At 45.5% G+C, this 17,967-nt stretch overlaps 1 protein-coding gene across 1 annotated transcript; it reads right to left on the bottom strand.

Moving 5' to 3' along the window:
- Window positions 1-3,187: 3,187 nt before the first annotated feature.
- On the bottom strand, window positions 3,188-16,192 carry LOC116824330 (zinc finger protein RFP-like). The gene is made up of 7 exons (XM_032779523.2): window positions 15,722-16,192; window positions 14,008-14,103; window positions 10,656-10,886; window positions 10,402-10,424; window positions 9,489-9,604; window positions 6,826-6,885; window positions 3,188-5,106 (listed from the first exon to the last, which is right to left on the bottom strand). The coding sequence occupies exons 1-7, from the start codon at window positions 16,136-16,138 to the stop codon at window positions 4,589-4,591; spliced, it is 1,461 nt and encodes a 486-aa protein (XP_032635414.1). The 5' UTR covers window positions 16,139-16,192; the 3' UTR covers window positions 3,188-4,588.
- Window positions 16,193-17,967: the final 1,775 nt, after the last annotated feature.

Below are 17,967 nucleotides of genomic sequence, written 5' to 3'. Positions count from 1 at the left end.
AAACAATTGAAAACTGGAGCATAGACATTGTAAGCTTGGCCACCATGGAAAGAATTGTACTCCGGAACAGAAATACCTCAGAGGAATTCTCAGAGCTATGGGATGCTAAGTATCCGAATGATTCTATAAAACGCAAGCCCCTTGCCCCCTTGCTCCTGCCTCCTGTCTACTCTCTTCCTTCCCTCCCAATATCTACCCTTCTTTGCTGAACTTTGCTTTTATTCTTTATCTTAACTTCATAGTTTTTCTTTAATAAGTTGGATTTTTATAAAGAGTTTGTAAATTGTATAATACACATTTATTTATATTTTAACTATTCATATTACATGCATAATTTAATGTTTCAAGTACAGCTAAGGTTTGGTAGTAAATGGTTAATATATGATGAGAACTTTATATATAGTTTGTTATGTGTTATATAAAATATATAATTTTATATATATAAAATCAAAACAAAACAAAAACAACAGAAAAAGGACCATCACCACATGGAGATCAGCAGCACTGCCACTTTATCCAGATGGACTGATCTACTGAGCAACAACACACTGCCCTTCCCTATCTCTGTGTGATAGGACTGCAGAACACAGAGCCTGGATGTCATTTTGTTGTATGGCCACTGTGACAGGTTCTTTCCCCGTCCCCCTACCATCCTGGGTGCCACATGGAACTGGGTACCACTGAACCCGCTTGCCTGGGTTCCTGTGAGTGCATGATTTTGTTAATTTCAAAACAAAATAAAACAATGAAAAACACTTCAGCTACTCTATGACGTTAACACCACCAGGAAAAGAAAACACGGGTGTCAATACTCAGAAAAACTGGCTCTCTCTATGAAAAGTTATTTCCTGGACAGCACTGTGAGCTTGTGGCGCATACAACTATGTAAATATGAATTTGTTTTCTGTGTGTTTCATATTTAAATCCTGGTCCAATTCCTAAAGGTATGGAAAGACTGACACTTCTAGTAATCATCACTGACTTGGGAACAATAATGCAGTGCTATTGCCACCTACTTGGGATTACAGCATGGCAAACATTTTTTTTTGAAAAATATGCCATTTCAGTTGACATGAAACTATTTGCAGACTTCACACAAATAGTTCTGCTCATGCACAAAAGGAATTCATTCTACCTCCACCCCATCCCCATTTTGCGCAGTGGCTATGGCACTCACCTGGTGTGTGAGGCACCCAAGCTTGTAAATCAGGAATAGTCCCAGCATGGAATTCTTTGATTCACTGAAAATTCCAGAAAAGACTAGCTGGATCCGAACTGATTTTTGTTCTGAACTGAACTGCCACTGAACCAGAAAGAACAGATTCCTCAACACTGCTGTTATCTTCAGCCAAATGGAGGCATTTGAAAATTTGAGTCTCCCGCTGCCAACCCTTCCTTGCAGCTCAGTAGAACTGTGGGTGGTTCTTTAAGGATTCCTCTCCTCTCACACTAATTGACTGGAATTACTGTAACATGGCTGCTACTCTGAAACCTGTAACTATCCAGTTACTCAGTTGCTTTCACAAACCAGCTCAGGAGAGCTGATGGCTAGCTTTGTATACCTGCTATGTAAGTGATTTCTCAGAGTATCTGAACCCATTTTAAGAATGTGCCCCAGGTGTGAAAAAAAAAAAAAATCCTGCCATTGAAGAGTTCAACCAAGCGATCCTAAGTAAGGGTTAATTATACTCAGAAATCATGACTCTCGTGAGCAATTCATGAGAGCTGGCATGTCTGCTCTGCCCGGTCTGTATTGCTCCAGAAAACACTCAGAAAATGTATTTCGGTTTTAAAGGTTCCAACACCACAAACAGAGAAGGAAAAGGAACAATTTGTGGCATAGACAGAGAAAATGTAACTAAACCCACACACCCTTTGTCTGAGGGAGTCAGGGTAGCTTGCCCTGACTAAATAAGACAGAGCAGCCACGGTGATGCAAAGGAGAAGGAAGTGTTTGTTTTGGAGGTGATTAGCCATTTACAAATCTAACCACATTACTCCTCTGTACAAGCCAGAGGGTCTTGTTCAATTCCACAGAGATGGGTAAATCTCCCGTGTTAAGGGACAGGTTTGCCCCCTCCCAGGCCATCAGAGTCTAAGAAGGCTCAGGATACACCTACTCTGCAAATTAAGACCCATGTCAGCAAGTCTTAGCGCTCAGGTCAACTGACTTGGGCTCATGGGGCTCAGCTTTGGGGCTAAAATAACAACATCGTAGTTCAGGTTTGGGCTGGAGCCCGGGCTCTGAAACCTGATGTGAGAGGACAGCTTCAGATCTCAGGCTCCAGCCCAAGCTGGAATGTCTAAATTATTATTTTTAGCCCTGCAGCCTGCTTTGACAACCCCACTAGGCCCCTAGCTGCATCTTCAGGTACCCAATACCTTTGAAAATCCAGCCCCAAGTCATTTTTGAAAAGATGCTTTTGAAAAACTCCTATGTCTACACTTATAAACATGAGGGGGGGGAACTTCTCCCTTGGGGAGTATAGTCCCCCGTCTCACCTTTTCTGGCCAAGGTCGCACCCCTTCTATCCATGCCTGCACCCCATTCCACCCCTTCCCCTGCCCCAGCCCCAGCCCACCTGATGCTCTGCTCCTCGCTCTCTCCTTCCCTCCCACGCCCCCTCTCCATTGCGGCCTTGAGACCAGAAAAGTTCTATGCCTTGACTGGGGACTGTGGCAGGGGGCGAGAGCTCCTCCAGCCCTGGGGCCTTGGGGGGGGGGGGGGATTTTTTCAGCGGCCCAAATTGGCCAGGGCCCCTGGGATAATCTGACACTACCTGCCCCCTGCCCTGGCAGCTCAAAGTTTGGGGAGGCTTAGCCTCCCCCAGCCTTCATTACTCACCACAGATGCTTACAGCAGCGCAGCTGCACCTATACAGCTGTACCATAAGAGTGCTCATGTAGCCATGTTATGCCAAGGGAAGAGAACTCGCCCGTCAACATAATAAAACCAGCTCACTGAGCAGCAGTAGCTATGTTGGTGGGACAGCATCTCCCGCTGACAAAGCGCTATGCACACGAGCACTGATGCCGGTAAAACTTATGTAATTAATTATGACTGTATGAAGCTAGGAATGGTATCACTATACGGCAAGGTCTGACAGTCAGTGCTAAATATCTGAACAGACCCATTTTTAACGTTAATTCCTAAAGGCATTAACAGATTGATTTGTAAGTTCTCAGGTGATGTGTTCTGTACTCTCAGGGTACGTGCTGTAATTTTTGGGGAGAAAATCTGCACTTTTCTCACTGAATGGAAGTTGAATAGCTGCTTTAAGTGGAAGGCCTCAGACATGGAGTTGCTCCTGACATCTTCAAAATCATCATTATTATTATGACTATTACTTTTAATATTTAGACTGTAAGCTCTTTCCCTTAGGAGCTGTCTCTCATGATGTGTATTTACAGCACCTAGATCCCCACCAGAGAAGCAGCAGGGAGTTGTAGAGCTTGTGAGTGATGGAGAGATGTGTGTGTCTGTTTCTCATCTCTTCCTCCACAGGAATCTGTTTAGAAACAGCAGGGCCTAGGTGGAGAAGTTTATCTAGGGAACACAAAGAGACCAGGAGAGGGGAAGGCAGTGGGGCCTGAAAGCTGAACACAGAGCTGAGCTGGGCATTCAGAGGCAGCCTGAGAATTTCAGAGCAGGCCTGAAAAAATAATCTATTTTCATTCCCATCACATACTCAGTTCCTGTCCACTGTGATCACCTGACTCTGCACAGGGCTGGCCCACTGATTGTGAGGAGGGTCAGTGAGAGAATCATTAGACAAACTTTACTGATGTATTATTCCTGCGTGTAGCTTTATCTTTATCCTCCTTTCCCAGGCTCCTAATGCAGAGAAGGCAGCTAATCTGGTGGTTTAGCCGTTCATTTGGAAGACCTAGGTTCAATTCCCTGCTCTGTGACAGTCTTCCTAGTTGACTTCAGGCAAGTCATTTATGTGCTGTGCTGGACGTTCCTCTCTCTGAAATGGGGTAACAGCACTTCCCCACCTCACAGAAGTGTTGTGAGGCTAAACACAGTGTACACCCATCCTAGTAGATATAGTGACTTACAGACCATCTTCTCTCTGCAGGGCCCACAGATCATCTCTCTGCAGGACCCACCTCCCCTCTCCTCAACATCCCTGGGACAATCACAGGAATCGCTCACCTGGGAAAGGAATCCTAAGGCTATTTGAATGCAACACAGGAGCTGAAAACAAGGGGGAGGAGCCAGACAGCTCTCTGCAGGTCACAGTTTGAGGAATGCATTACAGCCATGACCAGGTTCCCTTCACATGACATGCATATTCTCTTTTGTGGGACCACAGTCATACAAGTCCTGGGGCTCCTGGAAACTCCCCTGCCCCCTTCAGAGACAGGCAAGCTGTGAACCCCCATTTTCCAGTACTTGCAGGGCTGTCATGGTCCCTCAGAGGGAGAGACAGAGACAAGCGGGAGACACACAATGGGGCAGAGACAGCAGCTTCTCTGGTCTGTTCACTTTGCATTTAAACGTCTCTGCAGGAACATGGGGCCAAAGAGACTAGGATATCAGAGGCTGGAGCAGCTCATTTCATGAGACTGGGAGCCAGGTGCCTCAGGAATAGAGAGTGAGCTGGGAACCTACACCCCAGACCCAGAAGAAAGGGCGGAGTCTCTCCCCTGTGAATGAGGTTGATGGGAAAGTGAATATCGGGTCCTCGCTATTAGCATTGAAAAATGCCACCTGCCCCTGTTCACAATCCAGAGACACCTGGATCCTTCTAGGGACGCAGCTCAGAGACAGGGGGGTTGGAGGTGAGGTGAGAGCCTGGAACTGGAACCCCCACCTCTGCACAGCCCAGATCCCCCCCTCAGGGGCAGCACTGAGCTCCTCCTTTCTCTTCACAGACTCTGTGGCCACCCCCACAGCCCAGGCTGTCCCATCCCCAACCTCCACCTCCCAGCAATGTCTCCCTGAGGTGAATCCCTCACAGCCCAGCACACAAGGAGACAAATCAAATCTCTGGGGATGTTCAGGGCAGTTCAGCCGTATGACGTCCCAGGTCAAAATTTTCCGATCCACAGACAGGAGAAGCCGGGGATGAGCTGTGTCTGGATCCAGAGTCACACTCACTGGGGAGAGAAGCAGAGCACTTCAGGAAGAGCACAGTCCCCGCAGGAGAGCCCATCCCAAAGAGAAGTTTCAGGAGGGAAAGCCCCTCAAACCAGGGGAAGGGGAAAAGGTGCGACAGTTCTGAGTGGCCTCTCTACTCCATTTTCCTCAGTAAATATGAAAAAAGAACCTGGGGTGGGATTTTCAGGAACACCTAAGGGAATTAGGGGCACAAGGCCCTTGGGACTTGACTTGTGCTACCAACTCCCTTAGATGCTCCTGACAATCCAACCCAGAAATGTCCATGAGCAGTGCTGGGGCAGAGTAAAGGATGTTTGGGGGCCTGTCGGTGAGACTTTTTCTGTGTATTGGCTGTGTGTGAACTGGCTGCTCAGGCTGATGTCAGGATTTTTGGGGTACAATGAAGCCAGGCCCCCACTAAACTTAATGAGGTATTTCTGTGCCTGTCACACGACAGCTTTGGACAACACCTGATCAGTTCCACACCAGATGGGCCTGGTTGAGGCACAAACGGGCCGAACCCTGCTGACTTTGGGGACAATCAGAAAACTGGGGAAGTCCAATTTCCACTAAAGTCAGGCCCACAGAGGCCCTGCGTGATTTGGGCAGAGGTATCTGTCTGGCTCCCCCTGCTGCCACCTAAATGTATGACAGGTAGCTGCTAGTGGGGTCTCACACTGCATTGCTTATATAGGCTGAGCTGTATATCCAACTGGGCCCTTCCCCCCCAGTACAGCCCATTCCCACAGGGAGGTCCCTTACCCTCACTGTACCCAGCCTCCCAAGCAAGGCCTCCTGCCTGCCCAGTCCAGCCAGTGCCCTCACCACCCCCAAGCTGGTACCCTCACCTTCACCGGTCCCAAATTTCCAGCCAAGCATCTCAGTCCCACTCTGACCAGCCACCCCAGCCATGCCCCTAACTTCCCACTCCAGTCAACACCCCCCACACACACCATAGGTGTGTCTCACCTCACACTGTCCAGGCCTCCTAGCTGGAGTCTTCATTCCAGGGCTGCCCAGAGTGGGGGAAAAGTGGGGCAATTTGCCCCAGGCCCTGGGCCCACAGGAACACCCACAAGAATTTTTGGGGGCCCCTGGAGCAGGGTCCTTCACTCGCTCCAGGCCCCCGGAGCTTCTTCCACTCTGGGTCTTCGGTGGCAATTCAGTGGTGGGGGGTCCTTCCACTCCGGGACCCGATGCCGAAGTGTCCCAAAGACCTATGGTGGGGAGTCCTTCCACCCCGGGACCCGCTGCCGAAGTGCTGGGTCATCGGTTGCAATTGAGTGGCAGGGGCCCCCTGCCGCCAAAGACCCCAGGCCACCTGAATCCTCTGGGCGGCCCTGCTTCATTCCCTCCCCGTGCTGGCCAGACCCCACTAGCTGGGCCCCTAACCTCCTCTGCATCCCAGCCACAACCTCCTAGCCACTCTGGCTAGCCCCAGTGGCCAAGCCTCCATTTGCACAGAAAAACTGGATAACAGACAGAGCTCGGCCTACATGAGCAAATGTGTGACAAACATGTGACAAACTAGTGATGTAATCTTAGCTTACGGTTTCCTTAGAATCTAATCATTTTTATACCGTTTTAGTGTGCTGTGTAATTTTCTTTCTTTCACAACAAGTAAACAAAGATATTACTTTGGGGAAGTATCTTTCCTTCTAATTTCGTAATAAATAAATAAATAACAACAATAATAGCAACTCCGCCTGGAAACATACCCTTCCCATCTGATCCCATGGATTTCCCCTTTTCTGTCTTCAGTTCCAATGGCAGAAATTCTAGTGGAAAGAACAGGGGAAAGAGACAAGACTTCATGCTGTCGTGTTTATGGGATGTCCCTGCTCTTTGTTAACATAACTGCATTTTGGTTATGAGAGAGAAACCGACAGAGCCAGACATAAAACAGTGAAGAAAGAGCCACACCCATTTTTCCAGTGTGGCTAGGTTAAAAATGATCAGAAACTTTTCCTTTTCCCTCTGATGGCAGTGTAACCCAGTGGTCACTGTGTTTTGTCTCTGTATGTGCCCCAACCACAGAGAATGCAAGTCTGTGAGAGCCCCAGCGAGTTCCTTAGTTTAAGATGTAGAGATTCCTGTGCTCAGCTGAGGATGCTTGGTTTGATCCCTAGGGTTGGCCACAATAGTGGCTTTCATGTAAGAAGGGACTTATCTGGGTTTGCAGCATTGGGGACCTCAGCTGTTTGGGATGAGCTTTGTCTATTGAGCAGAAGTATATAACCCACTGGTAAATGTGGTGTGTCCCACCTCTGATCTACAGGGGATGTGAGTTTGTTACAAAACTTGGGTAGGAAGCTTGGTTCCACAGGTAAAGTTCTCAACACTCATATTTTGACTCTGGAGCCCTAGTTCAATCCATGCTTTGTTGGCCAAGCTAGCAACTGTCACAACAGCATGTCAGTGCACTTTACTGTCACTCAGCAAGTTACACCACCATCCAAAGAGACAGCATCTCAACTTTTAAAGACAGGGAAAGTGAGGCTCATTGAGATTAAGGACTCGATTTTTTTTCTTCAAACATGGCTGCTTCTTTATGGTGTAGAAAGGACTGATATTTTCTTTTATAAATTCCCTCAATTATTACATCTCACTCTTGTCCTTACTGTGGAACAGAATTATCCCTAGAACTGAGCAGAGAGTAGTTTTCCCATCTTTCAAATATTTTAGAGAGTTCGAAAATTTTCTCCATCTTGAATTGGGACAAAAAATTGAAGTCTTAAAAATATTTGGTAACTCAAAACAGAGGGAAAAAATCAGTTTAGGCGAATCAAAATGTTTCATTTTGAAAGTTCCCAAACAATTCCTTTTTAATTTTCACCGTTTTTCTAACTTTTTTTAGTCTAAATCAGCTGAAATTATACAACAAAAGGTCACTTCAAATTTTCCTTTAAAAAATGTCAACATGAAACATTTTGACAATTATGATACTTATTTTTTCCACAATTTTACTTGAATGGTCGCCCCGTCTCAAAAAAGATATATGGAATTGGAAAAAGTTCAGAAAAGGGCAACAAAAATTATTAGGGGTATGGAACAGCTTCTGTAAGAGGAGAGATTAAGAAGACTGGGACTTTTCAGCTTGGAAAAGAGATGGCTAAGGGGAGATATGATAGAGGTCTATAAAATCATGACTGGTATAGAGAAAGCAGATAAGGACGTGTTGTTTACTAATTCTCATATCACAAGAGCTAGGGTCACCAAATGAAATGAATAGGCAGCAGGTTTAAAATAAATAAAAGGAAGTATTTCTTCACACAACGCACAGTCAACCTGTGGAACTCCTTTCCAGAGGATGTTGTGAAGGCCAAGACCATAACACAGTTCAAAAAAGAACTAGATAAATTCATGGAGGATAGGTCCATCAATGGCTATTAGCCAGGATGGGCAGGAATGGTGCCCCTAGCCTCTGTTTGCCAGAAGCTGGGAATGAGCAACAGGGGATGGATCACTTGATGATTACCTATTCTGTTCATTCCCTCTGGGACACCTGGCACTAGCCACTGTTGGTAGACAGGATACTGGGCTAAATGGACCTTTGATCTGACCTAAAAGGGCCATTCTTATGTTCTTGAATTGGGACATATTTTGAAACTGATTCCCACGCAGTTATAATTATCCCCATTTTAAAGATGGGAAAACTAAGGCACAAAGCACGACACATTTTTCAAAAGTGAATACTTAAAGTTAGGAGATTAGCCTTTAAACACAGGGATATTGGACAGATACGTTCACTCCCCAATACCCATTTCCACTGTGGAAAGAACCAGGATTTGCCCCAGTTAGTTTGTAATTAGCCTCTGTCTGTTACTATTGCCCAAGGAGTTAGCAGTGGATTCACAGCCCTTTGGATCAGCCCAGAGTGGGGCCTGCAGGCCCTGGGGAACACAGGGCTGTTTCGGAGCAGTGGGAAACCTGTGTGTGGAAGGATTCTCCTTCCCACTGAGGCCCATTTACACTGCATTGTAAACAGAGAAGAAAGCCTAGCTCTGGCCGGATGAGAACTGCCCTTGTGCAGGAACCGGCTAAGACAGTCACACAGCCCAGCAGAAGGGGCAGGCCTAGGCCAAAGGGGACTTTGCTGCACTGATTCTGAGTTGCTGCTACCTATAGGCAGCTCCACTTGGGACTGCACTTTAGACAGACCCCAGCCCACTGGGGATTCTCTTAGCCCCGATCCAGGAGGCACAGCAACCTCAGCCTGTAGTTTTGAACTGCAGGAGAAGGTTTGTTCGTCCCTCTCTGTAGAATGTGGCTGAGTGAGTAATTTGGGATTATTCTGCTGGCTGTTGTGAAGTGGCGGCTGTCTCCTCCTACGGTCACAGAGACTCCTCTCAATAACCCCTCTTAGTTCCTTTCTCGGTACCTTTCAGTTTGTTCATAGTCAACTTTACAGCAATGTTTTTCTGACAGAAATGGCTGAGGCTCCTTTCCAGCTCAGAAGAAGCCTCCAGCAGCTGCTTGAACTTCCCCTCCTCAGACCTAGGGAGAAAAGAAACATTTTTTTTGTGTGTGATTTTATTACTACACACTAGTTACAGCAGCTGGCCTGAGGACCTGGAGTCTGAGGACCTGTCTATGTGGGGAATTTTCTAGAAGTATATGCGTATGGTTATATCACTGGAGCTCTGCCAGAAAACCCCCTGGGTTGACAAACTTATCCAGCCTATGAGCAGGCACAGCCCAGGCAATGGCAGCACAAGCTTTCTACATAGTGGCCGCTGCTGTGCTTCAGCACTGACCTAGAGACCAGCTCTACGGATGAGAAGGGAGTTGTCTCCCTGGCTAGTTCAGTCCTTGGCTTTCATCTTCTGTGAGCCAGGATGTTCCCATGTTCTTGTATTTATTGCATGGTGGGCATCTGCCCAGTAGGAACTGGTCTGGGAGCCCCAATCGCCCATTCCTGAAATGATTTTACCTGTGTCACCAAACCATAAATTAGGTGGCAAATGTTCTGATCACTGCTGACCTGGGCAAAAGAGTAGCCAGTGACTGTGAAAGGTAATGAAAGACCCGTATTCCATCCCCAGACTCCTGAGGCAGCCAGTCCCCCAGAGATGGAAATTATCATGTTTAGGGTAATAACCCTTCTTCTAGGACTCCAGTCCTGTATAAAAGGGTAACACCCTGGGGTCAAGGGTCAACACAGGGAGATTGGTCTCTGCAGTGTGACCCTGCCACACACATGCTGCTGTTGTGCCCTGGGGAGATGTGCTAATAAGGTTCCCGAGCCCCTTTCCAATGCCGAGAAGCGTGAGGGGGAGTGAGGAGCCACGTACCTGCTCATGGTGCTCCTGATGTCCTAGAGGGGAGAGAGAGAAAAAAGGGAGCTCAGTCCCACATGCCCCACACTAGGCATTCCTCCTTCTCTGGAGGGGACTCACTGTACCGTTACCACTTCCGTTCCAGATGGAGTTTTTAGGAGAAAGTTTGCAGCTTTAAACAAATTGATACATTTATTTTCCAAGGCTCATGATTCAGGAACCTTCCCTCTCTGTGTAGGGATCTGAGGGGGGTTTATAATGTCCCTCACCTGCAGGAACTCACTGGCTGGCTGCCGGCACTTCCCCTCCAGCTCACTGATCTGCTCACTGAGACGGGAAATCTCCTTGGAGAGTTTGGTGACATTTTCATCCTGCAGTTTCACAATCTCCTGGTCCAGCCCCGCCAGTCGGGCCAGCAGGAGTCGCTCTTGTTCTCTCAGGAACTGATGCAGCTGCTCAAACTCAGACATAATCTTCTGCCTCTCAGCTTCTGTCTGTTTCTGTAATAGACAAAAAGAAAGAGAGAGAGGCTGGTCAGGGTCATAGAGAGGAGTCCTGGGTCAGGTCAGAAAGCCCTAGGAGTGAGGGAAGGAGCATTTCACTGCAACTCCTGAGAATTCAACACCTGACACTTGAATGTGCCCTGTGGTTACAAGGGAGAAGATTTTCCCACAGGTTCCAGTTTGGACCCTATCTCCCTTCGAAGGGAGGTTTTTGTGTCTCATATGAGGAGGAATTTCTGTGCCCATTGCCTTCTGGAGATCCAGGTATCACCGGGTAGCAAGGAGTGGGGTTCAGCCAATATTGACAGGGACTTTGGAGAGAGGCCAGGGGAGAACGAAAAACCAACAGAACAAACAGATGAAAAACCAGCAATATTGTAAGTACGAAGACAGGATCTACACTGTTTTTACAAACCATATTGAGACACAAACAGAGAGAGAGAGAGGGATAAGGGGTCCCCGGGGTGCTGGAGCATACTGCACCCAAAGCCCTGGTGATGCACTTTACTGCTCTGCAGCCAGCAGTAGCCAGCTGGTGTGTGTGTGTGTGTGTGTGTGTGTATGTGTTGTGTTCCCTCAGATACCTTCATTTTATGTCAAACTTCAAAATAAACAGAGACAAATAAATAAAAAACCAGCCAAACAAAAACCTCTCACTGGACAGTCCACTTTAAACATTAAGAATTGCAAAGTTTCATCTTACTAGTTTGACAGCCCTGGAGCCTGATATCCTAATTAGCCTCAAAACAGGGGCACATGGGCATTTTCCTGACAGCTTGACTCTGCCTAGAGCTGGAGAGACCAATTCTCAGATTAGATGGTAGTTCAGTATAAAATCTCCCACTGCAACCATTTTACTGAGAGAGCCACCAGAGGAGCCAATTATGCCATGTATGTGCTCATGTGCTCCTTGTGGGCACCTAAGTAGCATCAACAGCAGTGCCACACTTAGGAAACAGAGTGGGCAGTAGAGGTTTCCCACAGTGCACTACATTCCCAGGGCTAGAGTGTCACCACGGGGGCGGGGTGTGTGTGTGTGTGCTAGGCACTCTGGGATAGTGTTACTTTGACTCAGGCCCCGCCTATGCACAGCAGTGTGGATGCCAGAGCCCTAGGTTCATGCATGAGTCAGCAAATTGTTAGCCTAACGTTAAAGTGCAGTGTAAACACTCAAGCCTGGGGTTCCCTGATACAGATCAGCTGACTCGAGTCTCACTATCCCTTGGCCTACATTGCTGGATATACTCTCTGGGGTTATGCCAGGGTAGCTACAGTGCTGTAGTACAATTTCAGCTCAGGTTGACATTCCAGTGGACAGGGCACTGGACAGGGAGTCAGAAGACCTGGGTTCTGTTCCTAGCTCTGCTCCTTGGTGACTTTGGCAAGTCACTTACCCATCTTGTGCCAAAATGAGGTTAATGATATTGACCTCCTTTGTAAAGAGCTTAAGAACATAAAAGTGGCCATACTGGGTCAGACCAAGGGTCCATCTAGCCCAGTATCCTGTCTTCTGACAGTGGCCAGTGCCTCAGAGGGAATGAACAGATCATAGAATAGAATCATAGAATATCAGGGTTGGAAGGGACCTCAGGAGGTCATCTCGTCCAACCCCCTGCTCAAAACAGGACCAATCCCCACTAAATCATCCCAGCCAGGGCTTTGTCAAGCCTGACCTTAAAAACCTCTAAGGAAGGACATTCCACCACCTGCATAGGTAACCCATTCCAGTGCTTCACCACCCTCCTAGTGAAAAAGTTTTTCCTAATAACCAACTTAAACCTCCCCCACTGCAACTTGAGACCATTACTCCTTGTTCTGTCATCAGGTACCACTGAGAACAGTCTCGATCCATCCTCTTTGGAACCCCCTAATCATCAAATGATCCATCCCCTGTTGCTCATTCCCAGCTTCTGGCAAACAGATGCTAGGGACAGCATTCCTGCCTATCCTGGCTAATGACCATTGATGGAACTATCCTCCATGAATTTATCTAGTTCTCTTTTGAACTGTGTTATGGTCTTGGCCTTCACAACATCCTCTGGAAAGGAGTTCCACAGGTTGACTGTGCATTGTGTGAAGAAATACTTCCTTTTATTTGTTTTAAACCTGCTATCTATTCATTTCATTTGGTGACACCTAGCTCTTGTGTTATGAGAAGTAGTTAACAAAACTTCCTTATCTGCTTTCTCTACACCAGTCATGATTTTATAGACCTCTGTCATATCTCCCCTTAGCCATCTCTTTTCCAAGCTGAAAAGTCCCAGTCGTCTTAACCTCTCCTCTTACAGAAGCTGTTCCATACCTCTAATAATTTTTGTTGCCCTTTTCTGAACCTTTTCCAATTCCAATATATCTTTTTTGAGATGGGGTGACCACATCTGCACACAGTATTCAAGATGTGGGCATACCATGGATTTATGATATTTGATACTTGATATTTTCTGTCCTATTATCTATCCCTTTCTTAATAATTCCCAGCATCTGTTCGCTTTTTTGACTGCCGATGCACATTGAGTGGATGTTTTCAGAGAACTATCCACAATGACTCCAAGATCTCTTTTTTGTGTGGTAACAGTTAATTTAGACCCCATCATTTTATATGTATAGTTGGTATTGTGCTTTCCAATGTGCATTACTTTGCATTTATCAACATTAACTTTCATCTGCCATTTTGTTGCCCAGTCACATATTTTTCAGAGACCCTTTTGTAGGTCTTCACAGTCTGCCTGGGTCTTGACTTTCTTTAGTAATTTTGTATCATCTGCAAATTTTGCCACCTCACTGTTTACTCCTTTTTCCAGATAATTTATGAATATGTTGAATAGAACAGACCCCTGGGGGAGCTATTGATGAAAAATGCTATATAAGACCTAGCTATTATCTATTACTATTGGGGTGCATCTCCCTGCTGCACTGTGGTGTCCCCTCTGGCATCCAATCTCTCTTACAAGCCAGTATTTCTGAATCAAACCTTTTCTGAACTTTCTCCAAGAGAAGTGTTGATATTTTGATGTTTTGTCCTGGATCCAGATGAAAATAAATATTGAAATATCAGAATTTCCCATGGAATGGAAATTCAATTTTTCAGTCAGATCCATTAATAACTATTGGCACCTACCAGATGTTCCCAGCTTCTCTGTGTATCCATCATTTGAATTTCCTGTAGTTTTTCTCTCTCTTTCCTCAGAGACATCAAATGGGTCTGAATTTTTTTCTGAGTAGAAAAAAAAAGTTGTAATTATTTGAGAGTTTATTTATTTACTGTGGGAGGGTGGATTTTAGGAACAAAATCTATGTGTATTGTCATACTGGAGAGCGGTGGTAGCTGCCTGTAAATGTGTTTTGATCTATGGGTATTTGTAGAGTTTTTTGAAGTTTATGGCTGTGCTAGCCCATTTTCATTCATGCTAAATGAGGGAGCAGTTCAGGGTCCATTTGTTTAGTGATAGCTGAAACAACAGATGCTATCACCCAAGTCATGGGCCAACACAGCGAGGCTGGAGTAGAAGTTGACCCACATGGACTGAGGGGTTTCCCTGGAACTGACTGCAACCACAGAGGATATGGATTGATTGGATGGCAGCTGTGTCAGTCTGTGTGTAGCAGAAGGGTGGGGTGGGGTACAGGAGAAAAGTAGCCAGAATAGCCAAAGAAACACAGATAGCATGGACCAGAGCGGAAGACAAAAGAGGGAGTTTGTTTTGGGCAGAGTGCTGGCTGGAAAAACAGGCTTGGACTTGTGAGCAAGGAAACTGCCTTCTGTTGTTTGTGTCTGGTGTGTTCAGGGAAACAGGACTTTGTGTACATTTTTTTAAAAATAAACATGATTGCACCCATCTAATACTCATCAATTTCTCCTCCTAATGGAAACAGCCCTAAATTTGGTCTAATAGCTCAGGCCAAAAGGGATGACATTTTAAACAATCGTTGATCAGACAGACATTGAATGGAGCCAAGTTCCTTTTCCATAACCTATTGGCATTACTGTAACCATCAGAATACAATAGAGCAAGATGGATACACTGGGGAAAGGTCTGATGTGTGAATTAGAGCTGGGTGACATTTTTTTCAGTAAATAATTTATTCATTGAAAAATTCAGTTTGGGGCCAACTGAAACTGTGAATTTGGGTCACATTTGGCGAACAGTTTGGGAGGAGGAAAAATACAGAAAGTCAAAATGTTTCAATATAACATTTTCAAAACAAATGTTACAACTTTTTCATTTTAAAATTATGCTTCAGTTTTAAATTTAGTTAGATTTAACTTTTTTTACAAAGGAGGAGAAGAAAAGGGGAAAGAGTGCTCAAAAATTAACTGAAACATTTAGTTTCAGGTTGAACAAAGTATTTCATTTCAGATTAAATAAAATATTTTGTTTGACCCAAAATGATTTGTTTTCCCGGTTTTCATTTCGGTTAAGGGAAAAATGCTGTTTTGTGTCAATCTGAAACTATTACTTGTTTCGGTTTCTCAGGTCAGTCACTGAACTGCAAAATCAATTATTTCCCCAGCTCTAGAGTAGCTGTCATTTAAAAGTTTCTGTTCTCCAGAAAACTTCCTTTATTTAATCTTTAATGCAATCAGTGTGTTACAGAGTTGGGAAATTCTGTTACAATAACAACAGATATAGAGAGAGGAATTAAGTGTTATCAGCAAATTGCAATGAAATTGAACTGTCTTTAAAATCTAGACCTGAAGAAGAGCTCTGTGGCAGCTTGGAAGCTTGTCTTTTTCACAAACATAAGTTGGTCCAGTAAAAAATATTACCTCACTCATCTCATCTCTTTAAAATCCAAAGCTGTAACTATCACACTACATGATGATGTCCTACCTTGTACTCCTGGGCAGCCTCCTCTACGGGAACCACAGCGTGAGCTCTGTGCTCCGTGGATCTGTCACACACCAGGCAGATGGGGGTCTGATCCTCCTCACAGAACAGTTTCAGGGCCTCCCCATGTGTCTCACACACTCTCTCCCCTTCGGCTCCTGTCGCTACCTGTAATCTCAGCTGCTTGGCAAGTTCTACAACATTTGCCAGCTGCCTGTTGGACCTGAAGTTTCTGTGTTGAAGGATTTCTCTGCACTGAGGGCAGGAGAAGTTTGCATTGGATCCCTGCCAGCACTGGGTGACACAGAGCCGACAGAAATTGTGCCCACAGTCTAGAATCACTGGGGCTTTAAAATACTCCAGACAGATAGGACAAGTAGCTTCCTCCAGAAGGCTTTCTACAGGATTCTCCGTAGCCATGACTCTCCGTAGGGGAGTGGGTAGCTGTGCAGTGCTTCACTGAGCTCAGTCAGGTTTCCGGCTAGCCCTGCACCAGGAAGTGGACGGGCTCTCTCATGAGCCTGACTCGTGATGTCTTGCTTCGCTGGAAGGAGTCCGTTGTTAAAGCGATAGCCCAGAGCAGTGGCTCTCAGCCTTTGCAGATTACTGTACCCGTTTCAGGGATCTGATTTGTCTTGAGTACCGCAAGTTTCACCTCACTTAAAAATTACTCCGCTGCAAAATCGGACATAAATATACAAAAGTGTCATGGTCACACTGTTACTGAAAAATTGCTTCTTTTCTCATTTTTACCATATAATTTACAATAAATCAGTTGGAATATAAATATTGTACTTACATTTCAGTGTATAGTATATAGAACACTATAAACAAGTCACAGTTGTATGAAATTGTAGTTTGTACTGACTTCATTAGTCCTTTTTATGCAGCCTGTTGTAAAACTAGGCAAATATCCAGATGAGTTGATGTCCCCTCTAGAAGATCTCTGCACACCCCCAGGGGTATGTGTATGCCTGGTTGAGAACCATTGGCTCGACAAACACTGATGAGGAATGGAATATTTTCTATCTAAGGATGACACTGTTATTAAGTTCATTGTAACTAAGTTGGGAATGTTGTGAATATCTGTCCGTTACTTTCAGAGATATAGGATGACATTGTAGTTTTCTCAACCAATTAAACAGTACAATGCATGGAAATGCAGTTAAGATCCAAAATCCTTATTCCTGTGCCCATCCTCCACCAGACTCCTGGAGCCTTGCATATAATATGAGGCAGAACTTTTGTTGAGGAAACTTTAGATATAAATTATGTTTATTATGGTAGTGCCAAAGGACCAACCAGAAATGGGGTATCTATTGTGCGAGGCACACAGACCAACACTTTCAGACTAATTTCAGGGACATTTGTGGCATTAACTTGCGAATAAGGCCTCTCTGAATACACACACAATATAAGTTCCTTTATTTTATTTTGCTAAATAATAATATAAACACAGATTTACCCTATTAATGATCATGCTGAAGTACAGTGAATGTGGCACTCTTTCCCGTTATTAGCATCCCTTATTTGGACTGAGCTGGCAACAGTCCTGTTGCAGACACAGATTCACTTTGCTGGAAGTATACCCCTTAGTGTCTATTCTTTCTTAGTTTTGCCTTATAGCAATTCTGGCCATGACAGCATTTTCAGCATCTGGGCAAAAATTCACACGCAGCAAAGAAGTGCTAGCCAAGACCCCCTTGCCATTTCCCAGCATGAGAAGGACAGGGTGGGTATATGTTAGTGAATCCTCAGACTGAAAATCTATGAAATAGCAGATTCTCTCTGCTTATTTTTCACTAATTTCCATAACCTCTCAGGTCTTGATCCAGTGCAGCTATACCAGCACCGCTAGTGCCCGGGAGGAGGGACTTGCAATTAAATCCCTGGTCAGCCTCAGCAGAGAGGCAGGGACACAGAGGTAGAAAATCAGGGGCTATCTCAGCTAGAATGGTGCTGCTGGAGAGTGTGAGAAATGGTCCCAGCCTCCCCAGAGCTGAGCACTGCCTCTAACGCTCTGACTCTCTATCTCCCCAGCGAATGTGACTCTGGATCCAGACACAGCAAATCTCCACCTCATCATTTCTGCAAATCACAAAAGTGTGAGATGGGAACATGCGGGCACAATCTGCCTGAGAGATTTGAGCCTGTTTCCCATGTGCTGAGATATGAGGAGTTCATTTCAGGGACACATCCCCAGGAGGTGGCTGTCAGGGGCTGTGGATGTTGGTGGACCCTGGGGGCTG

The sequence above is a fragment of the Chelonoidis abingdonii genome, chromosome 13 (genome assembly GCF_003597395.2).
Source record: "Chelonoidis abingdonii isolate Lonesome George chromosome 13, CheloAbing_2.0, whole genome shotgun sequence".
NCBI lineage: Eukaryota > Metazoa > Chordata > Testudines > Testudinidae > Chelonoidis > Chelonoidis abingdonii.
The sequence above is the reverse complement of the archived record's forward strand: the minus strand, read 5'-3'. Positions and strand labels throughout refer to the sequence as shown.

Excerpts from the sequence above, each read along its gene's own strand:
- LOC116824330 (XM_032779523.2), bottom strand. The coding sequence starts at position 16,138 with ATGGCTACGGAGAATCCTGTAGAAAGCCTTCTGGAGGAAGCTACTTGT. Across the intron at positions 14,104-15,721 it reads AGGCTGCCCAGGAGTACAAG|AAAAAAATTCAGACCCATTT; the intron begins GTAGGACATCAT and ends TTTTCTACTCAG. Across the intron at positions 9,605-10,401 it reads ATCAGGAGCACCATGAGCAG|GTCTGAGGAGGGGAAGTTCA; the intron begins GTACGTGGCTCC and ends TTTTCTCCCTAG.